We start from the raw sequence: 23,677 nt of genomic DNA on the forward strand, positions 1-23,677 counted from the left end.
AAAAAAAAGTAATATAGGGCTGGGGGTATGGCTTGGAGGTAGAATGCCTCTGGGTTCCATCCCCAGTACCCCCCCACCCCCCCCCACACCAGTTTAGAACAAGAGTTGTCTCGTATGTCTGCTTGATTATTCCCTCCATTTTCTAGAACTAGACAGATGTTTTTAATGACGCAGTCTTCTTTCTCAATCCTTTCTGTGTACTGCCCCGTTTCTGTCCGGTTAGTTGGACTTCCGAGGTCCTTGCTGCTCCACTCAGGGACCATGTCCCTGGGAGCTTGGCAGAAATGCAGGACCCAGGATCCCGGACGCAGGGGATGGAAATTTGCATTTTAAAAACTCCCCTGGTGATGTGTATGCACATAGAGGCTGAAGGATGATGCTTTTCAGTCCTAAGCACAGGCTCCGCTCTCAGTGACTGTGAACAGTGAGGCAGACGCCACAGAAAGAGGGCAGAACTCTCAACCACAGACCTCGCCTCACAGGAGCCTAATGCAGCTCAAAGCACAGGTCAGGCAGGAGCAAATGTGGCGTAGCCAGCCTCTGTATTCCTTACCGGAGTGCTTTTCTAAGAATTTTTTTTTTTTTGGTGCCTTGTACTTATGCCTCGCGTGAGGTTTAAAGCGATACAGACATCCACGCACACGGCGCGTGATGGGTTTCCCTCCAGGTCCCACCCCCGCTGCCCACTCCTCCCGAACGTGTTGGAGAGATTGGTGGTGATGCCTGCGTACACACACGTGACGTTATTTGAACTGTTTCCCCCCCAAGCCTCCTTCCTCCCTCCAATCCCTTTCCACTGTTCTCCTGGTCTCTCTCCTCATTTATCTAAAGTTCCTTTTATTTCCTGTTTTCTCTCTAGCTTCCACATAGAAAACATATGACCCTTGACTTTCTACAACTGGCTGGTCTCACTTAGCATAAAAATCTCTCATTCCCTCCATTTTCCTGTAAATGGCATAATGTTGTTCTTTTTTATGACTAATATTCCATCCTGTCTCTATACCACATTTTTGTTATCCATTCATCCGTTGACAGGCACCTAGGTTGATTCCGTGATTTCGTTATTGTGAATTGAGTGCTATAAACAGGGGTATGCGTGTATCACTACAGAATTCTGCTTTTTTTGAAAGATACCAAGAAATGGTAGAGCTAGATCGTATGGTGGTTCCATTCCTAGTGTTTGAGCAACCTCCACACTGATTTTATTAGTGGTTATACTGATTTACAATCTCACTAACAGTGTATAAGAGTTCTTACTTCCCCACATCATCACCAGCATGTATTATTCCTTGAATTCTTGATGACTGCCATTCTAACTGGAGTTAGAGGGAATCTCACTGTAGTGTTTTTCTCCTTCCTTAGTTGTATGTTTGTTTTGTGTGTAGTGCTGGGGATTGAACTCAGGGGTATTCCACCTTCAAGTTTTGGAGGCGTTCTACCTCCCCAGACCTTTCCCTTTTTTTTTTTTTTTTTGACATGTGTTCTTGCTAGATTGCTGAGTCTCATTAATTGCTGAGGCTGTCCTTGAACCTTTGAGCCTCCTGTCTCAGCCTCACAACTACTGGGATTATAGACGTGTCCCACATGCCCAGACCTTAGTATAGTTTTGATTTGTATTACCCTGAATCTATAAAAAAAAAAAGAGAAATTCAGAAAACAATTCCATTCACAATAGCCTAAAAAAAATGAGAGGGAGAATAAATCTAACCAAGGAGGTAAAAGACCGCTACAATGGAAACTATAGAACACTAAAGAAAGAAATTGAAGGAGATCTTAGAAGATGAAAAGATCTCCCACGCTCTTGGGTAAGCAGAATAAATATTGTTAAGATGGCCATTTTACCACAAGCCATCTACAGAGCCAGTGCAGATCCTATCAAAACACTGCAGTGATTTGAACTGCTCTCCCCGGGGTCCTCTCTGCACAGCTGCCCCACCACACCTCCCTCCTGATTCTCTCATCTCTCCCCCTCTGAGTGGCTTGTGGCCGCCACATACAAAGTCAGATTGAAATTATAGACACTCAAACCAGCCTAATATTTTGGCTTCCTTTTTAATATTTCTAAAATATTTGATCAATATTTATTTAGGGGTGTTCTTTTTATTGAAATGGTAGTAAAATACACATAATAAAATTTTACTGTTTTAACCATTCTTTTTTGTGTGGTACTGGGGTTCCTGGAAACCCTTCTACTTCTGGGCTACACTCCCAGACCTATTTTTACACTTTTTTATTTGGAAACAGGGTCTCTTAAGCCAGCGCGGCTGGCTTTGAACCTGCGCAATCCTCCTGTCTCTGCCTCCCAAGTGTGGGGATTACAAGCGTGCGCCACCACGCCCGGCTATTTTAACCCTTTTTAAGTGTACAATTCAGTAATCTTAAATTAGTTGTTTTCCTTTAGTGTATTTTTCCTTTAGTGTGTTTCATGCATGTCCCCCCAAGCCCAGCTAAGAGATTTCCATTTAGTTAAAAAATGTACCTTCTTTGTGACTGATATAGGGAGTTTATTCTGTGTAGTTTTCCAAATCCAGCAACGCCCTGGAAGAAGTTTTGAGATAAGCCAGTAGTGGTGATGCACACCTGTAATCCCAGTACTTGGTAGGCTGAGACAGAAGGATCACAGGTTCGAGGCCAGCCTGGACAATTTTGTGAGGTCTTTGGTAACTTAATAAGACCCGGCCTCAAAATAAAAAATAAAATAGGCTGGGAGTGTAGCTCAGAGGTAGAATGCCTCTGGGTTCCACCCCCAGCACACACACACACACACACACACACACACACACACACACACACACACATACACACACACAAGTGTTGGGATAGCAGCCCACACATTCCTGCAAACAGCCCTGTCAACACCCTCATGTCTGGTCCTCGCCATCTACTGGTATTTAAATCTCCATCTCGGGGTGACTGCGGCTTTGGTAGAAAAGGAAACAGTTCATGGTTCCCCTCCCTTCTGACTAGTTCCAGCAACATGTCAGTGCCTTTGACTACGGCAACACCCTGGCAGCAGTCCAGCCCATGGAGCTGTAATTCGGCTATGTCTATATGCAGGTCTGGCATCCAGACTCCCAAGAGAGGATCCGAACGGGTCGTTGGTCGCTTGTCCCTGGGAGAGAGCAACCCACCCTCCCTTGCAGGCCCGGAAAGCTGCGGACCCTCCCTGGGCACCTGGGCCTGCTCTGACCTGGAGCCCCTGGCGGAGAGCTGGGGCCAACCCCGCTGCCTGGTCACGCTCTCCTCTGTTCTTTGGCCTGAGTATCCCTGAGCGGGGCTTGTCTCTCTGTGCCTTACATGGAGGCTGCAAAAGGTCCTAACTAATATATGAAGTTAGGACTTAGATGGATTTATCCCCCCTCCAAATAAAAGTCTAGCTAGTTATGCTGAAGACCTGTAATCCTAGTACTTGGGAGGCTAAGAGGGAGAATCAGAGGTTCCCAGCCAGCCTCAGCAAATTAGCAAGTTTTTTAGTAACTTAGCGAGACCCTGTTTCCAAATAAAAATAAAATAGGGTTGAAGGTATAGTTTGGAGGTAGAATTCTCCTAAGCTCAATCCCCAGCTCAAAAAATAATAATAATAACCAAACTATGTCAGTACCAATTATTGAGTACTTCTTTTCTCTGATTTTGTGATTACTAACTCATCATATATGAAATTCTTACATATATTCTTTATAAATTTTATTTCAATTGTCTTTACCAGCAGCAACAAACATTAAATTGATAGTAGTTTTCATAATTTCATAATTTGTTAGGATAATTACTCTTCATTCCCATCATTATTTTTTTAAACAATCTTACGTTATTCATGCCTATTTCCCTTCCAAATAAAGAACCGATTTTTCCAAATTGTAAGCATTTTAAAATATTTTTTAGAATTACATCCAAACTATACACTAATTTGGGAAAACTGAGCCATCTTTAAGATGCAAAATCTGGGCCGGGAGTGGTGGTACACACTCGTAATCCAGTACTTGGGAGGAGGATCGCAGGTTCGAGAACAGCCTTAGCAAGTAGTGAGACTCTCATCAACCTAGTGAGACTCTGTTTCTAAATAAGAAATAAAATCGGGCTGGGAGTGTAACTAAAAGGTAGAATGCCCCTAGATTCCACACACAAAAAAGAAAAAATAATAATAAAATGCTAAATCTGAAGGGTCTCTTCATTTCTACCCTTCAGAGGTTTTTTTTTTTTTTTTTTTCAGGTCTAGGGGTGGAACCCAGGGACATTCAACCTTCGAGCTACACCCCCTGCCCTATTTTTTATTCTTTATTTTGAAACAGGGTCTCACTGAGTTGCAGAGGGCCTCACTAAGTAGCTGAGGCTGTCCGTGAACCGCGATCCTCCGGTCTCAGTCTCTGGAATGCTGAGATTACAAGGGTGTGCCATCATGCCCGGGTAGAGTTTTTAATCTTATCTTCTTCCAATGAATTTCTTGTTTTTGTTCTTCTCTCATATAGTCCTCTCATGCTTAGGTTATATTATTATTATTTATTGATGGCATAAAAGGAAGCTACTGGTTTTTATGCATTTATTCAATATTCTGTAGCTTGAGCACTAATTAATTTTCAGAATTTTCAGCTGATTTCTAAGTACTTTTGATTTTGCTTGCTTTGTAAAAGTTACCATCTTATTTTTTTTGTCTCATGTTTTATTGCATTAGGCAACTCCCTAACTAATTATTAACAACACTAGTCTAGCAGATGTTTTATTTACCTCCTGATTTTACTGAAGATAACTCGAGTGTTGCTTCATGAAGCATACTACTGCTATTCGGAAGACAGATTGTCATTAATACATTAGGAAGAATCATTTCATTCCTGGCTTTAAAAGTTTTGCGTAGTGTGTGTGTGTGTGTGTGTGTGTGTGTGTGTGTGTGTGTGTGTTACTGAGGGTGGAACCCAGGGTCTTTCTACCTCCGGACTATACTCGCAGACCTATTTTATACTTTATTTGGAAACAAGTTCTCACTAAGTTGCTGAGAGCCTCACTAAGTAGCTGAGGCTGGCTTTGAACCTGTGCGATCCTCCTGTCTCAGCCTTCCAAGCGCGGGGATTACAAGCGTGCTCCACCACGCCCGGCTGCTGTTGCTTATTTTTTAATCATTTTTTTAAAATCAGAAGAGACATGGCACAGTGTGACCAGTGTCCTCCTTACATACGATTATACAGGAAGCAAAGCACAGCACAGAGAGGCAGAGGCAGCTTCTATTTTAAGTCCCCTCCAGACCAATTTTCAGCACGGTACATGGTGGATATTTTCAGTGAGATGATCCCCAGTACACCCCTCCAAACTTGGTGAAAGTAGATCTTCGCCTAGGGGTGTGTAAGGATTCTAATTTCTTTTACAGTAAGAATGTTCAAGCCGGGCGTGGTGGCGCATGCTTGTAATTCCAGCGTTTGGGAGGCTGAGATAGGAGGATCGAGGAGGTTCGCAGACAGCCTCAGCTACTTAGTGAGAACCTTTGCAACTCAGTGAGGCCCTGTTTCAGATTAAAGAATAAAAATAGGGCAAGGGATGTAGCTTGGAGGTAGAATGCCCCTGGGTTCCATCCCCAGTACCACACACACACACACACACACACACACACACACGCAAGAATGTTCAAGCCGGGTGCAGTGGCACACACCTGAATGTAGTGGCGCACGCCCGTAACCCCAATACTTGGGATGCTGAGATAGGAGGATCACAGGTTTGAGGTCAGCCTCAGCACTTTAGCAAGACCCTGCTTAAAGACATGAAAAATGAAAATGGCTGGGGGTGTAGCTTGGAGGTAGAATATCCCTGGGTTCAATCTCCATTTAAATAAATAAATAAATAAATAATCAGCCTCTACTGAAAGTCGAAGATGAAAACTACAGCTTGGTTCTGTGATGGCACATGCCTGTAATCCCTGTTACTTAGGAGGCTGAGACAGGAGGATGGGAAGTTTGAGGCCAGATTGGACAATGTAGGAAAACTATGTCTTAAAATAAAAACTAGGAGCCAGGCGTGGTGGCGAGCGCTTGTAATCCCTCCCGCTTGGGAGGCTGAGATACAAGCAGAGCACAGGTTTGAAGCCAGCCTCGGGTACTGAGTGAGGCTCTCAGCAACTTAGTAAGACCCTGTTTCCAAATAAAAATAACATAGAGTAGGTCTGGGAGTGTAGCCCGGAGGTAGAAAGCCCCTGGGTTCAATCCCCAGTACCACCTAAATAAATAAATAAATAAATTAATTAATTAATTAATTAGGGCTACATGTAAGGCTCAGTGGCAGAATATTCTGGGTTCATTCCCCAGTACTGGGAAAAAAAAAAAAAAAAAAGAAAGAAAAAAGATGTAAGATACAGATGAAACTTGCAGGCTTCCCAGCAACTGTTCAAAATCCAACGGATGGCTACCAAAACCCTGAACATTTCTCTGGTTATGAAGGACAGACCCTCAGCCCTTAAGAGATCATGGGACAACATTTCTCAAAAGAATTAAAGCTCTCTGTGAATTACTTCCTGCTTCCTGCCTGGGAAGGCGGGACATCAAAGGGTCACGTGACAGGCAGGGGCTCCGAGAGGACTGGCTTGGGAAAACTTGGCCCAAAGTTTCGGAAATGAAGGCTTAATACATGGTGTGCCTACTCAGAGACAATCTTTGTGAAGCATATTAGCATACTCTTGGCTTTATTCTTTTTTGGTTTTGTTTTTTTAGGTGGTACTGGGGGTGGAACCCAGAGGCTTTCTCTCCAGGCTATACTCCCAGACCTATTTTATACTTTATTTGGAGACAGCTCACTAAGTTGCTGAGAGCCTCACTAAGTAGCTGAGGCTGGCTTCGAACCTGCGCGATCCTCCTGTCTCAGCCTCCCAAGCGCGGGGATTACAAGCGTGCGCCACCACGCCCGGCCTTACTCTTGGATTTAGAACAAAGGTTTTATCTGGCTTTGGTGGTGCACGCTTGCCTGTAATTCCAGTACTTGGGAGGCTGAGACAGGGAATTGCAGGTTTGAGGCCAGCCTTAGCAATTTAGCAAGACCCTGTCTCAAAATAAAAAATAACATCTGGCTGGGGCTGTAGTTTGGAGATATAATGCCACTGGATTCAACCTCCATTACCCCCTAAAATAAAAGAAAACAAAACGAACACACGAAAACAGGTTTTGGAGTCACACTGACCTGAGTCATCTCCTCTTAGCTAAGCTGTCAAAGGATCTCTCACCCAAGGAGCCAAGCCCCGTGAAGGAGAAACAGCACTGCACTGGTTTATTCATTCATTTACCGATGACTTTCCCCTGCTGGCCTATAGCCCGCTCTTTGGTATTCAGTGTAAATCCTGGATCATTTTACTTTTTTTTTTTTTTCTTCAAAGTCCTCACTGAAGGAGACCGTCATTTCATCATTTCAACCCTCACCTGGCTAGATTTCACAGACTACTGAGCACAGTGAAGAGCCTTCTACCTTTGGAAGCAAGCATGGCGGTATTCGGTTAAAAGTACACATCTATTGGTCTTGTGGAACTCACATGAGAGAGATGGTTAGCACGGCAGAGAGCGCGTCACTGCCATTCCTGCAGATAGGAAGACTGAGGTAGGATTGGGGGGCAGGACCCCAGCTCAGACCACCCAGGTCATTCTACCTCTGAGCTACACCTCAGCTCCCACTTCCCTGTTCAATTTTAAAACAAGGTCTTGCTAAATTGTTGCTGAGACTGGCCTCAAACCGGTGATCCTCAGATCTATCTCTGCCTCCCAAGTATGGGGATTGTAGGCGTGTGCCTTCGAACCAGGATCAGATCTCTTTCTAATAAAATCCCAAGGCCTCCGTTCCCATTATGTAACAACTCCCTCAGTTTATTAGATTAAACCAACCACTGTTAATTTCTGTAAACGGGGCTTAACTGGGGAGTTCTGCTGCAGAGGACTTGGGTGAGGCCGGGGTCATCGAGGGCTTGCAGGCCGGGAGGCTTGAGGGGGTTCGCCCGCAAGCCTAGAGCTGGTGGGGAGGACTGAGGGCCGGGCGGGGTGGTGGGCCTCTGTCTGTGGGGTCCCAGGGCACCCCTCCTCACAGGGCTCTCCGAGTGCTCTCTGAGTGTCTCTCTGGGCTCAGGGCTCAGAACTGTCATAGTCTAGCACTTCCCCACATCCTTTGGTCCCTCGTGGGAGGGGACTGCACGAGGGTGTGGCTCTGGGGAGGTGTGGTTCCGTCTTTGGAGAAGAGCTGCTTGGCTTCTCTAAGCTTCCAAAGGGTATGAGAGAACCTATGGACGATTCCAGAATCTGCTCACTTAACAGTAAACCGGAGCAAAACACAGCAACAGTTCTACAGCACCAGGGAGTGAGATTCTAGCATTAATCCTAATGCCTCCTTTTTTTTTTTTTTTTTTTTTTTTGGTGGTACCGGGGTTCCTGGAAGCCCTTCTTCCTCCGGGCTACACTCCCAGACCTATTTTATATTTTTGAAACAGGGTCTCTTACGCCAGCGCGGCTGGCTTCGAACCTGCGCGATCCTCCTGTCTCCGCCTCCCAAGCGCGGGGATTACAAGCGTGCGCCACCACGCCCGGCCTAATGCCTCCTTTTTAAGGAACTGGGGAAAGTGTTAACTGGACATGGTCTGAGTGAATCCTTCCGCCTGTCTTTTTTTTTTTTTTTTTTTTTTTTTTTTTTTGCAGGTCTGGGGAGGGAACCTAGGGGCATTTGACCTCCGAGCTACACCCCTGCCCTATTTTTTTATTCTTTATTTTGTTGTTGTTGTTGTTGTTGTTGTTGTTGTTGTTATTATTATTATTATTATTATTATTATTAATTATTTTGGTGGTACTGGGGTTCCTGGAAGCCCTTCTACCTCCAGGCTACACTCCCAGACCTATTTTTACATTTTTATTTGGAAACAGGGTCTCCTAAGCCAGCGCGCCCGGCTGGCTTCAAACCTGCGCGATCCTCCTGTCTCTGCCTCCCAAGCGCGGGGATTACAAGCGTGCACCACCACGCCCGGCTTTATTCTTTATTTTGAAGCAGGGTCTCACTAAGTTACAGAGTGCCTCACTAAGTAGCTGAGGCTGTCCGCGAACCACGATCCTCCTGTCTCAGCCTCCCCAATGCTGGGATTACAAGCGTGCGCCACCATGCCCGGCTTCCTCCTGTCTCTCACAGCATGTCTTGCATTTTCCTGTCACCTGCCAAGTTCCCCTGTGATTCATGCCACCACATTGCAACGCTCGCCTCTGTAGGGGAGTGCTGTTTGTATTTATTTGTGGGAAGCTCCGCCTCACCATCTCCTTTGCTCCAAGTTCATAATTTGCATGCACAATCATCCTGCGGCAGTCTCTCACAGCCCCTGAGTGACTGAAAACTTAAGGAAGGTTTTCTCCTCTACTGTACACTCAAGAGCACTGCCCCCCTCAAAGATTTTCTTTTCTTTTTCTTTTTTTCTTTTTTCTTTTTGGTGGTACTGGGGTTCCTGGAAACCCTTCTACCTCCGGGCTACACTCCCAGACCTATTTTTATAGTTTTTTATTTGGAAACAGGGTCTCTTAAGCCAGCTCAGCTGGCTTCAAACCTGCTCAATTCTCCTGTCTCCGGCTCCCAAGCTTGGGGATTACAAGCGTGCACGACCACGCCCGACCAAAGGATTTTCTTTTTTTTACTGGGGTGGAACCCAAAGGCTTTCAACCTCCAGGTTATACTCCCAGACCTATTTTGTATTTTATTTGGAAACAGGGTCTCACTAAGTTGCTGAGAGCCTCACTAAGTAGCTGAGGCTGGCTTCGAACCTGTGCGATCCTCCTGTCTCAGCCTCCCAAGCGCGAGGATTACAAGCATGCGCCACCACGCCCGGCTTCAAAGGATTTTCTTTAGCTATGATGTTCTTTGATTTTGGAACACTGTGTGACTATAAACCCTTAGATGGTTTCATAAAGGCCCTGGATTTTTGCCCAAAGAGGGACTACAAACGGACCCATACCGACCTTGTGTGTAGGAGTAGGTGCTCACCAAATTTGAAATAGATACATGTTCTTGAAGTAATCGCTGAGAGGAGCAAATGAGTACTATGTTTTCAGTGTTTGTCTCCTTCTAAAAGTAATATGTTAAAATCTTCAGCCCCAAGCTGAGAGCATTAGGAAGTTACTGGAGTGTTTGGGGGTGATTAGCCCTCCCCTTAGACTGGGATTAATGAAAATCTGGAGAGCCAGGTGGGTGCTTCTACCTGGGAGAAGGTGCCACCTATGGACCAGGCCCTTACCAGACAGTGAATCAACAGGAGCCTTGATCTTGGACCTTCTGTCTCCAGAACTGGAGAGATAGATTTCTGTCACTTATGAGCTTCTTAGTTTATGGTATTTTGTACCAAAGCCCGAATGAACTCAGACGAGTTAACCTTTTGCAAAGGAACACTCTGAGTTTCAATAATTATCAGCTACTGCTGGGTGTGGTGGCACACACCTATAATTTCTGTACTGGAGAGGCTGAGACAAGAGGATCACAAGTTCAAGGACAGACCCAGCAACTTAGTAAGAGTCTCAGCAACCTAGTAAGACCCTGTTTCAAATAAAATAAAATAAAATAAAATAAAATAAAATAAGGCTCAGATGTAGAATGTCCCTGCGTTCAGTCCCCATACCACACACAAAAACTTTTTTGTTAGCTACCATTTTGGTATCTGCTCCATTCCTTATTCTCCAATACAAAATCTGCCCCAAAACACTAATCCTAGAAACTTAGATTTCCCAGTCAATCTGCTGAAACAATTTTTCTCAGTGTTTTTTAAACTGGGAACATTAAGCTGGGCGTGGTGGCACACAGTTGTAATCCCAGTGCTTGGGAGGCTGAGACAGGAGAATCACACAGGTTCGAAGCCAGCCTCAGCTACTTAGTGAGGCTCTCAGCAACTTAGTGAGACCCTGTTTCCATATAAAGTATAAATAGGTCTGGGAGTGTAGCCCAGAGGTAGAAAGCCCCTGGGTTCGATCCCAGTATGACATACACACACACACACACACACACACACACACACACACAAATAAAATGGGAACATTAAATGTATTTAGCTGACAATATGTTTGTTATTCCTACTACTCTCTTAAAAACCACTTAATACTTTTATTGACACACTATTGTACATTTTTATGGAGCACAATACAATAATTCAGTGCATGTGTACACTGTACAGTGATCAAATCAAAGTAATCAGCATGCCCCTCATTTAGCATTTCCAACATTTATCATTGACAACCTTTGGATGCTTCTAGTAATTATGAAATATATCATAAATCGCTGTAGACTGTGGCTAGTCGATTGCGCAGTAGATCACGAGAGCTAGTTCTTCCTATCGAATGGTACTTTGGAACCTGTGAATCGACCTCCCTCTCACTCCTCCCCACCCCCTCCCCCACTCTCTAGTGACCACTGTCTGGCTCCTCTTTCTATGTGATCCGATTTTTTTTTTTATTTGGTTTCCACAAAAGGGTGACAACACGCAGTATTTGTCTTTCTGTTCTTGGTTTATTTCATTTAACATTATGTTCTCTAGTTCCATCTACGTTGCCCCAAATGACAAGAGTTCATTCTTTTTTTAATTTTTTTTTTTTTTTTGTGTGTGTGTGTGGTACTGGGATTCCTGGAAGCCCTTCTACCTCCAGGCTACACTCCCAGACCTATTTTTACATTTTTATTTGGAAACAGGGTCTCGTAAGCCAGCACGCGTGGCTGGCTTCGAACCTGCGCGATCCTCCTGTCTCTGCCTCCCAGGCGCAGGGATTACAAGTGTGCGCCACCACGCCCTGCTGAGTTCATTCTTTTTTATGGCTGGAAACGACAACACCGCGCATGTGCCGCACTCTCTTTACCCATTCTGCCATTCGTGGAGCCCTCGGCTGGTTCCAGGTACTATCGGTTATGAATGTGCCGGTAATCATGAGAGTGTGGCTCTTTCTTTGACATATTGATTGCATTTCCTTTAGGTGAATATCCAAAAATATTCATATCTTTTGCTTCATATGGCAAATCTAGGTGTGTGTGTGTGTGTGTGTGTGTGTGTGTGTGTGTGTGTGTGTGTGTGATGCTGGGGAATAAACCCAGGGGGCATTCTGCCTCTGAGCTATAGTCCCAACTCTATTTTATTTTTATTTTGAAACAGGGCCTCACCAAGTTGCAGAGGGCCTCATTAAGTTGCTGAGCTGGCTGCAAACCTGTAATCCTATCTCAGCCTCCCCAGTACCGAGATTAGCAGTGTGATCCACCCAGCCTCCGTATTGAGGACCCCCATATTGTTTTCCATAGTGGAAAGGCTGTACTAATTTATACTCCCACCACCACTGTATTTTAGTATCCTCATTAGCACTTGTTATTTTGTGTCTTTTTGACAATAGCCATTCTAACTGGGGTGAGATGATAACTCATTTGTAGTTTTGATTTGCATTTCTCTGGTGATGCGTGATATTGAACGTTTTTTTTTTATATACTTTTTGGTCATTCGTTTGTCTTTTCTTTTATTTTTTCCATTTTGAAACAGGGTCTCACTTAAGTTGCTGAGAGTCTTACAAAGTTGCTGAGGCTGGCCTGGAAACTGTGATCCTCCTGTCTCAGCCTTCTAAGTACTGGGATTACAGGTGTGAACCATTCTGCCTGACTTGTCTATTAAAATTTTTACAGTCAATTTTCATTCATTTTCAAATCTGCTTGGCTAATTTTATGGCTATGGCTCTTAACTTAGGTCATCAATCTTTTCTACTATTTATTTAAAAATTGTGTGTGATGATTCAGAGAGTCTTTGCGTGTCTAATTCTGCTAGAAGTTGTTTTTCGGGTTTTTTTGTTTTTGTTTTTGTTTTGCGGGTCTGAGGATAGAACCCAGAGGCATTTGGCCTCCGAGCTATACCCCCTGCCTAATTTTTATTTTTTATTTTGAAACAGGGTCTCACCGAGTTGCAGAGGGCCTCACTAAGTAGCTGAGGCTGTCCGCGAACCACAATCCTCAGGTCTCAGCCTCCCGAATGCTGGGATTACAAGTGTGCGCCACCACGCCTGGCTTATAAGTTGTTTTTGCTGACTCTCACTCATGGTGTTGTATTAGTCTTTGAATTATGATCTGTGAGATTTTACTCATTCATGAAAATTATATGTATACTTATTTGTATCTAGTTTGAAAGTGGAACGTGAGTTCCTCCAAAGAGAAGGACTTGCAGCTGCCTCTCTGGGAGAACTACTAATCCAGGAGTACTTGTGGGGTACTAGGGGTTGAATCCAGGGGCATTCTACCTCCAAGCTACACTCTGAACCCTTCTTTTAATTTTTTTTATTTTGAAAGAAAGTCTTGCTAAGTTGCTGAGGCTCTCACTAAATTACCGAGGCTGGCCTCCAACCTGCAATTCTCCTGTCTCAGCCTCCCACACTGGGATGTAGAGGTGTGCGCCACTGCACCCGGCCCCCAATTTTCTTTCCCATGAGAGGTCAGTTCTGGGGTCCAGCTTCAAACCCGAATGTGAGCCATGCTGGAAAGAGGCAGGTTCCTTCCTGAGACTCAGGACACCGCTGTTCGGCCCATTCATTCCCTGTGGGCTTATTTATTTACTTATTTACTTCTAGTCAAAGAGGCTCAGAAGCCAACCTGGAGGTGAGACCTGAAGAAAGTTGGCATCATGCTGACCTCGTGCCCTGCGAAGAAACAGACTCTATCTGTGGAAACCCCACCATCAACGCAGATGGGGAAGATGGGGGTCTCCAGACCTGCCGGGTGTGTGGGGACAAGGCCAATGGCTATCACTTCAACGTCATGACCTGCGAAGGATGCAAGGGCTTTTTCAGGTAGAGTCACCCATCAACCTTCATTCACCTGCCACCACTGACACCCTGGGTCCCACCTCACTGGGGTCCTTCATTAATCCTCCGGGTAGTGTCTCGGGGCCTTGGCTGGACCTGCCTCCTGGGTTCAGAGCGTGAGCTGGTGGCCCACCCCAAGGCCTCCTAATTAGTCTTGAGTGAGCCACTTATACCTCAGAAGAATCCTTCATCATCAAGTCTTCCCAGGTCTACCTGGGAAAGGAACCTTCCATTGTGATACTATTTCTGAATAAAAGTAAAAGAATCAAGAATTTGAAAAATCCAAACTTCAAGTCTTTAAATCGGTCTTAGAAGGCAGTTGTTAAGTAAAGAATGGCATAAAATAAATAAAAATAAAACAGGCTCAACAAAAAATAGACAAACAGAGAGGGCTTCAAAATTCAGAACTTAAACATCCCGGCTCACAGCAACGTGGGCCTGAACAGAAGGCTCACATTGCCCAGCTCAAGAACGAGAAAGACCAAAGAGAGCTTGGCAAGGCTACCCTCAGCACAGGGCTCAGACCCAGAGGGATAGATGCAGATGGGGAGGGGAAGGGAGGAGAAAGGAGTGAGGGACGGAGGACGCGCTCCCAGTGTGCCCTTGGGCAGGGACAGGGGTGCAATTCCCACCTTGAGGCCTTGCATGTTCTCAAGATGGCCAGCCTAACGTGGCCCTTTGCAGAGCTCTTCCTGGTAGTTGGACATCCGAATGGCAATGAACCCCAGGGCTGAGGCCTCACCTTGCAACCCCCAATATGGGCTGCTGGTGTGTATGTGTCAGGGCTAGCCCCCAGGGCCCACAGGTACACTTCCAGGCCCGGAAGAACCCTGGGAGGCAATGCTGCAGCCTGCATGTTGAGACCAGTCCAGTGTCATCAGAATGAAAAGGCCCCAGCTTCGGGGTGGGCAAGGCCAAGCCTAAGTAGTCCTCAGGCTGCGTCCAGTTGACTCTGCCTGGGGTGGGTCCAGAGGCGTCACACTCCAGGGAGAAATGCGCCTTGGCTGTGTGGGCTCTAACGGGCTGAGACGCAGTGGCAGTGTCAGGCTGTGTTCAGATCCAAGTCACAGAACACTTGTCTGGTTAACAAGAAGGAAAATGTGGAACCTCTCCTAAGAAGGAGCCAGCTCCATGGCCTCCCTATGGGTGAGTTCTGCAGCTCAGTCTTTACATTTTTCTCTCTCACCACCCTGCCCAAGAGCTCTGGCTTCTGTTTGGAGAGATGCAGGACAGACCATGATGTTCAGCTGAGAAACAAAAGGTCCATCTCTTCTTCCCTTCAAAAGCAAGAAAACTTTCCCCAGCCGGGCACAGTGATGCATGTCTGTAATACCAGTGCTTGGGAGGCTGAGGCAGGAGGATTGCAGGTTCAAGGCCAGCCTAAGTAATTTAGGGAAACCATGGTTTGAGAATAAAAAATAAAAATAAAATAGGTTAAGGTATAGGTTGGAGGCAGAATGCCCCTGGATTAGATTCCCACCACCCTCCCCCCCAAAAAAAAGAATACTTTCCCTAAGTCCCCCTTATAACACAGGAGCTAGAGCTGCCCAGCCTACCTCTGAACTAGTGATCAGCAAGGAACAGCGGATAGATCCCTGAGCTGGGCACATGCCCGTAGCTGCCTGGAGGCAGGTGGACATTCGAACCAGATCTGGATCCTGCCAACCTGGGGCATCTGTCCAAGCAACATCCCATAGACTGCCTGGAGGGTCAGTTCTCTGTTCTCCCCTCCCCCGGTAGGGTGCTGTTCCTGGGACTTCCAGAGGGAGGCAACATAACATAGTGGGTAGGATACTGGACTGGGTATCAGGCAGGCCTGGACTCAAATATCAGGCCATTTAACCTGGAAGTCAGGTGATGAACTATCTTCTCAAAGCTTCATTCTCTCTCATCTGTCCCAGGCAGGTCACAGGATGAATTCCATAGGGGATTTAAAACTAAATTTGCAAAAGCTTTGCAAAAATGTCTGGCTCCAAATCTGATCTGTCCCATGCCTGTAATAAATATGAGCCCCGTTCCCCCCGTTCCGGGTGTGTTTGAGAGCAGCACAGAGGGCCTTCTACCCAAGCGAGCAGGCACATGTGTGTGGCATGGTACATGTCCCTGGGCTGGTTGCTGGTCACCAGCTTAGCCTCGGGGCCACTTTGCAGGCCCCTGTCTGTTCCGATGTTTCTAAGCCAGCATCCCTCATTTTCCATAGTGCGGCCAAGAACCAGAGGTCAGAGCCAAGAGACAACTTGTTCCCTGCCATACAGTTGTGGAAGTGAGAGGGAGGGAGTCCAGGGTCCCTGGGCTGTGGGAGAGGGAGGTTGGGACCGTCTTGGGCACTCATCACCCACCGCCTGCCCGCCTTGAGGACCAGGGCCCATAGGCTCCCGGCTTACAGCCTCCCCTCTTTGCCCCTAGGTCAGTCAGGATAATCTCCTTTGCATGGGGGAGTCATTGCCAGTTGGGTAGAGGAGCTTCCTGGCCCCTCCAGCTGCCCCGGCTCCCCATGTGGAAGGAGAGCTGGAGAAGGCAGCGGGCTGCTGAGCTTCTGCTCCTGAGGTCAGCTTCCCTCTAGTTCCCTCTTCCTAGGAGGAGACATCCAGGAAGAGGCCCATCTCCATGGAAACTCTGTGGAGGAGGAAGGGGAGGACATCTGGGGAGGGGCCGAGCCTGAAGTTGAAGTGTCCCAGCAAGTGGCTGGGCTACAGGGAAAGCCCACATCCCCTTTCTGGCAGGAATGAGGCAGGAAAGTCCTGGTCCCCTGTTCCTGGATCCTTATTGAAGAGCCCCACATCTGCCCCCTGGGCAGCCTCACCAACTCAGAAGGCAAAGGCGAGGCCCACAGTGTCTGGGGCTGGGAGAGGACGGCGAGAGGTCGCCGGCGCGGGAGCCCGTGCGCCATTCAGCCTGCCTTCTGCCCTTCCTCCTCTCACAGGAGGGCCATGAAACGCAATGTCCGGCTGAGGTGTCCCTTCCGCAAAGGCACCTGCGAGATCACCCGGAAGACGCGGCGGCAGTGCCAGGCCTGCCGCTTGCGCAAGTGCCTGGAGAGTGGCATGAAGAAGGAGAGTGAGCGCGGGGCACCCGGGGCGGGAGCGGGCGAGACCCAGAGAGCCAGGACGAGGGAGACAGAGGGTCTTAACCGGGCCTCGGCCTGGAACCTCGCTGGTCAGGGCTGCGCCTACACGTCTTCGTCGCCCCTTCCTAATTGCACTCCTGGAGCTGTACCAACTGGGGGAGGGTGAGTCTGTGGGGACGCGGGCACTGAGCCTGCCCTCCTGGAACTGCAGTGATCATGTCGGACGCAGCCGTGGAGCAGAGGCGGGCCTTGATCAAGAGGAAGAAGAGGGACCAGATCGCGGCTCAGCCCCCGGGGGTGCAGGGGCTGACGGAAGAGCAGCGATCCATGATCCAGGAGCTGATGGACGCTCAGATGAAAACCTTTGACACCACCTTCTCTCACTTCAAGGATTTCCGGGTAGGAGGCCAGAGCTGCTGTGCTAGCCCCACCCCCCTTTTGCAGGTCTGGGGATGGAACCCAGAGTCATCGGACCTCTGAGCTACACCCTCTGCCCTATTTTTATTCTTTATTTTGAAACAGGGTCTCATAAGTTGCGGAGGGCCTCACTAAGTAGCTGAGGCTGTCTGCAAACCCTGTTCTTCCTGTCTCAGCCTCCCGAATGCAGGGATTACAGCGTGTGCCACCCCTAGAAATGCAAATTTTCATTCTCTCCACCTTCTGCATCCCAAACTCTGAGGTGGACCCCTTTCCTCACCCCAAGGTGATGCCAGGCAGGAAGAGGTTTGAGAATCTCTCCTTTCTCTTCCTTCAGCAGGTAGGAAGTGAATCTTAACTACAAGTGGAGGCAAAGCTAAGAAGCTCCCCAAGTTGCTGGCCTTTGGGGCTTTATGAGACAGGAGTGAGGCCCTTCATGAACCAGTCAGTGTTCCTTAATATTAGCTGAGGCTCTGCTCCCAGGCCCTTCTCCCTGTGTGCGTACAGGCATCTGGGGTGATCTGCCAACTTAGAGACCCGTATGAGCCCAGAGCCCTCGTCCTCGGCTCTGTCCACCTACAGATGCCCTGACCAGCAGGAATGCTTGGGACACACCAGGGGACATTCTGACCAGGCAGGGGTGTGTGTGTCTATTAACTCATCTCTTAGATCCAGAAAGTTATGGTTTTGTGGTGTGTGTGTGTGTGTGTGTGTGTGTGTGTGTGTGTGTGTGTGTATGGGAGTAATGGCCTGCAACTGTGTCTTCCCAGACTGCAGGTGGCGCTCTGGGGTGTGTGGGGGGACCTGTCAATGAAAACACAGGCTGTTTCTCCTCTCTCTACCCACTGTCTTGTGTCCCAGCTGCCAGAGGTCCTTAGCAGTGGCCGTAAGATTACAGAGTTTATGCAGGCCCCGCAGGGGGAAGACCCTGACAAGTGGAGCCAGATCAAGGAAGATCTATGTGCCCTCAAGTTCTCTCTGCAGCTGCGGGGGGAAGATGGCAGCGTGTGGAACTACAAGCCCCCCGCCAGCAACAGTGGGAAGGAAATCATCCCCCTGCTGCCCCACCTGGCTGACATGTCAACCTACATGTTCAAAGGCATCATCAACTTTGCTAAAGTCATCTCCTACTTCAGGTAGGGCTGAGTGGTTGGGATGCAGGAGGGAAAAGCAAATGGCCCAAAGGGTCAAAAATGTGGGGTAGATTCCCCTGAGTGTGGGGGATGTTGGTGTCAAAAGGCCCCCCTTTGTCTCTGGCCACGGTGCCTCAGGCCATGGGTCCCTGGCTACGTGGCTCATTGGCTTTGTGGGTCTTTGCCTGCCATGTGACCCAGCTGTGTTTCAGCCTCCCCATGTGGAGATGGGAGTTAATAATATGTTCTCAGGCTGCCATGCAAAATAAAACATCTGAAGAACACCCAGCACATGGTGGGCATTCAGAGTGCAAGTCCCTTCTCTATTTTCCCCACAAGAGCAGGTGTCACAAGTTGACTGTTTCAGAGTGAAGGATGAATTGAAAGGAATAAGAAGGAAGTCCAGAGAGAAAGGGAAGGAGGGAGAGGAACACATGCTGGGCCTCCAGCTGTCTGGACCAAGAGGCAGCTGAGCAGGCCTGGGGAGGATGGGCGATCCTGAATCCCAAGGGCCATCTCTCCCCAGAGCTAGGCACAGAGGCAGCCGCCATGACAGAAGGTACCAGCAGGAGGCCCAGGAACCTCAGGGGCTGTGGTCCCATAAGAAGTAGCCTGGTGGGCCGGAGATGGTGCTGTGAGTGTGTGTCCTTGGGACGGCCACCTCGCCTTGCAGAACCTGGTCAAATGGGCCTGAGTCACACACACAAGGAACCAGATTTCACAAGGAGGCAGAGGGCGGGTTGCATCCCAGGTGTCCCCAAGTTTCCCTGTGGCCCTCAGGGAGACATGCAGGATTTACTTAATGGGATTAGGGTGGCAACAGCCCAAATTAGCTCAAGAAAACAGGAAGAGAAATCTACTCAGCACTGTGGACACTGGCAGATCCCTGCTGGCTTCCTTAACACAGATAACTTAACTGCAAGACAGGAGGTCACTGGCTGCTTCTCTTGACCCTACCATCACTGTTATTGTCTTTCTAATGGACACTGAAGTTCTCCCACTTGCAGGAGGTCTTATCTGATCAGTGGTGCAGGGCAGATCTGGAAGTATGGACTTTCAGAGTGTAGACTTCATAGTCAACTACCTGTCGGGGGCTGAGCCAAGCAGTGGAGACTCTCAAGAGAATAAGCTCAGTGCCATGGTGTTTGCAGCTCAATAGTGTGGATCAAGAGGTTTTGTGTGTGTGTGTGTGTGTGTGTGTGTGTGTGTGTGTTGCTCAGAATCTGAATTTCCAAGAGACCAATGCCAGGGATGGGGCTTCCTCCGGGGAATCCATGAGCAGCCTCTATTTCCCAGGGGTCCTCTTCAAGTCCCCCTGCAGGGTGGGAAGAGAGGACCCTGCAGTATGAGATCATGAATATCAGAGGTTTATTAATCAGGCACTTTGGTAAGGCCTGGTTTTTGTGCTAAGAGTAAGGCTCATCCAGACTGCCTGGAGAGAAACAGTAGGAACAGATACATATTAAATTCAACAAGCTGGGCACGACCATCGCATCTGTAATCCCAGTACTTGGGAGGTTGAGACAGGAAAATCAAGAGTTTGAGGCCAGCCTCACCAATTCAGTAAGACTCTCAAGCAATTTAGTAAGACCCTGTTGCAAAATAAAAAATAAAAAAGATCTGGGCGTGTAGCCCGAAGGTAAAATGCCCCTGGGTTAAATCCCCAGTACCAAAAAATGAAAAAAGAAAAAAATACAACCCAGACAGCAGGTAGCAAACACCCCACTGCATGGGGCTCACACCAAAGGAAGGGGCATAGGCAGAACTCTGCACTCTGGGAGGAGCAAAGACAGCCTGGCTGGAGGAAATGGCTGGATTTACTGAAGTGCAGCTAAATAGGCCATCATCCCCAATGGGGAACCCAGGCAGAAGGTAACGAGGCTCGGACAGGAGCCAAGGCATCTACTGGAGTCGGTGACTGCAGGGAGTTGGAGAAGATGGGCTGGGCTGTAGGGAACCTGGGAGCCAAGCTGAGTGGGCACGCAGGGGTCCTGCAGGTAGCAGGAGAGAAGACCATGGCATGGAAGAGTGACCTGCTTGGCTGGATTTTGATGGAGAGAGATTGGAAGCAGCCAGGGAGTGAATGCAAGAACCTCAGGGGAAGGGGCCCCTCCAACTCTCCCTTCACCCCAGATTCTGGATTAGGGGAGTGGGTGTGGGTACCAGCCTGTGGGCAGCTTCCCTGAGAGCTCTTTTCTCCTCCCCATTCTCACTGCCAGGGACCTGCCCATCGAGGACCAGATCTCCCTGCTCAAGGGGGCCACCTTTGAGCTGTGCATCCTGAGGTCCAACACGATGTTCAACGCAGAGACTGGGACCTGGGAGTGTGGTCGGCTGGCCTATTGCGTGGAAGACCCTGAAGGTGCCCAAGGGACCCTGCTCGTCCAGGCAGAGGGACGGGAACCCAGCAGTTGTGGGAGGGAGAGAGCCATGCCGGGAGGGATGGGCCCCGCCTGGGACTGCAGGGCAGGACGATTAGGGGAAGGAACAAAGATCTGAGTGAGGAAGGGCAAGTTGTTGGGTCAGCTTCCTGAGATGCTGCCCCTTCATCCTATACCCATCCATAGGTAACTTCCAGAAACTTCTGCTGGATCCCATGATGAAATTTCACTGCATGCTGAAGAAGCTGAACCTCCATAAGGAGGAGTACGTGCTGATGCAGGCCATCTCCCTTTTCTCCCCAGGTGATGCCTCCCCCAGACTGCCCACACCCCTCAGCCTGACCTGCAGGAGGCCTGTGCCTTCCCCCCCTCCTTCCCCTCCCAGGGAAGGGTCCAGCTCATGCTCAGCCAGGGTGGGGACTCTAACTGTTTCGCCCTGGGTCAGTAGGGTGGTGTAGGGTCCTAGTCCTTCCCTCCGGGCCTGGGTGACTCTGGTCAGCAGCTCCCTCTCTGGGCTGAACTGACTTGTCTTGCCCCTGCCGGCCCTCGCTGGCACCGCCCACCTTCCCTCCCTGCAGACCGCCCTGGCGTGGTGCAGCGCACTGTGGTGGACCAGCTGCAGGAGCGCTTTGCCATCACCCTGAAGACCTACATCGAGTGCATTCGACCCCAGCCCGCCCACCGGTGAGCTGGGGCGGGGGGGGGGGGTGAGGCAGGGGAAGGGCCTCCCTGTGGCCTTGCCTCACTTTTGGGCCCCACGTACCTGGGCCTTGTGGGATAGCAGACTAGACCTGTGCCGGGTACGGTCTCCTGAGTCCTGGCTGTGTCCTATCACCTCCACTGGGGTGTTCTGCCCAGTCAGTCTGAGCAGCAGTCTGGACATAGGAAACCTGAGAGGGGCTGAGGCTGTGCCCAGCTAATGGAGACTTACCTGTCCAGGGCCCTCCATGCTGCTGTGATCAGAGGGCTAGGTACTCTCCTGTGTCTCCTAGACAGTCTTCCAGCGATGGCCAGTAAGAGCTACAGTGAGGGTAAATCATCACAGAGAAATCTGTAATGGTTCCAATTTGTTGGGGAATGCTAAATCTGGTGCCAAATGGTTTATGTGTCTTATAAGCTTTAGCTCTCACATGTCCATGGGATGGGTCCCAACACCATCCTGCAAGGGAGCTCAGGGCAACCGCCCCAGGCCCCACAGACAGCGGCGGAGGCTGGCAGTAGACTCTACCAAGAGCAGGGCCAAAGCTCTAGCCTTCAGCCCTGCCGAGGACTTTCCCAGGAAGAGCACAAGATGGGGGTGGGAAATGCCTTACCTTGTTCTGGTCATGACTTGAAAGAGAAAAGCAGCTGAAGACCTGGCCAAACAGGGGCTTCCACATCCCCTCTGGTCCTCAGCGCCTCTGTGATTTGTGTCCAGTCTGAAGCCTACATACAGGCTTCAGGACCAGGACAAACACCAATTGCAATGAGCCCAAGACTATGAAGGCTGAGGCCAGCAGTGGGTATCATGACGTGAGCTGGGAACTCAGATCCTCCCTTGGCCTGTGCTTTCCTTTTGGCTCAGTGTCCTGGGGTGCTGGGAGTAGCCATGTCTGTATTTGTTCAGTTTTCTCACCTCTAGGAGGCTAGAGGTACCAGCTTTGTTTCCCGTTATGGGGAAACTGAGAAACATGGTATGTTCAGACATTAGACCCAGAGGTAGATCCAGCAGAGATTCTATCCCACAACCCCTAACCTCCACGACAGTGCAGCTGGGTCCTAACCCCTGGACATTGATCAGGACAGTGACTCTCCTCACCCTCCAACTAACCTATGCATATAACCCCTTGTAGGATGTGAGTTTTCCACCGAGGTCTCCATGTTCAAAGGCCTGTGGATGGGGTGGGAGTAGGGAGAGTAGGCTGTCCTGCCCTTTTTGTGCACAGGCTGGGGAATGCAGCCTTTGTCAGGGCTGAGTGGAGGTCGGCCGTGCCGGGGCTGAGTGGAGGTCGGCCGTGCCCGGGCTGGCTGGAGCACGACCTCTCCACTGGCGGGCCCGCAGGTTCCTGTTCCTGAAGCTCATGGCGATCCTCACCGAGCTACGCAGCATCAACGCGGAGCACACCCAGCGGCTGCTGCGCATCCAGGACACGCACCCCTTCGCCACGCCGCTCATGCGGGAGCTGCTCTGCAGCACCGACGGCTGAGCGCGGCCCTCAGCGGAGCCTCGGTGGACAGCCAGACCCGGAGACCCGGAGCTTCTACAGCTATTCAGATGGCACCGCTGACGGCCATGTCGCTGTGACCACAGCTGGCTAGCATTCCTCAGGAAGGGGACGTGGGTCCCCAGGCCCCATTGTCTGGGCAGAGGGACCCTACGTGAAGAGCACACTGGCCCAGAGGTCAGGCCCATGGGAGAGACAACATGGCTGTCCTCCCGCAGACCAGGCCCTGTGGTCTGGGACTAGCCCCCGAAATCTCACTGCATCTCAAGTCCCTTAAGTGTTGTGGTAGAGGAAGGTCACCGCGAAGGTCATGCTGCCCCAATTCAAGCCTGAGTCTTTTAGCTGCCTCCTGCCCCTCCTCCCTCCCAACCTCTAATCTCGAGAGTGGCCTGGCAGCTTCAGGCTCGTGCCCATCGACGGGTGTGTTCGTGTCTGCGGGGTCTTCTAGAGAAGCTGAGGCTGTACTCAATGTCAGACACTTGTCACGACTTCCTGGGCGCCACTGTGTGTCTCTGCGTCTGCGTCTATGTTATTTATTAAGCGCCAACACTGCGGACCCTGCGGTGTGCTAAACGCCGCTGCCTCCAGCCTGGATCCTGACCTCAGAGTTTATAGTTAAGGAAAGGCCAGGTCAGGTGGCGCACACCTGTAATCCCAGTACTTGGGAGGCTGAGACAGGAGGGTCACAGAT

At 49.2% G+C, this 23,677-nt stretch overlaps 1 protein-coding gene across 1 annotated transcript; it reads left to right on the forward strand.

The window, feature by feature from the left end:
• Positions 1 to 13,560: 13,560 nt before the first annotated feature.
• NR1I2 (nuclear receptor subfamily 1 group I member 2) lies at positions 13,561 to 22,968 on the forward strand (the record flags this gene model as incomplete). Its single annotated transcript, XM_080696270.1, has 8 exons — positions 13,561 to 13,769; positions 16,708 to 16,841; positions 17,063 to 17,250; positions 18,130 to 18,404; positions 20,621 to 20,763; positions 20,969 to 21,085; positions 21,361 to 21,466; positions 22,824 to 22,968. Exons 1-8 carry the CDS (start codon positions 13,738 to 13,740, stop codon positions 22,966 to 22,968), a joined length of 1,140 nt encoding a protein of 379 aa, XP_080552396.1. The 5' UTR covers positions 13,561 to 13,737.
• Positions 22,969 to 23,677: the final 709 nt, after the last annotated feature.

Source organism: Muscardinus avellanarius (genome assembly GCF_963383645.1).
Source record: "Muscardinus avellanarius genome assembly, chromosome: 5".
Lineage (NCBI taxonomy): Eukaryota > Metazoa > Chordata > Mammalia > Rodentia > Gliridae > Muscardinus > Muscardinus avellanarius.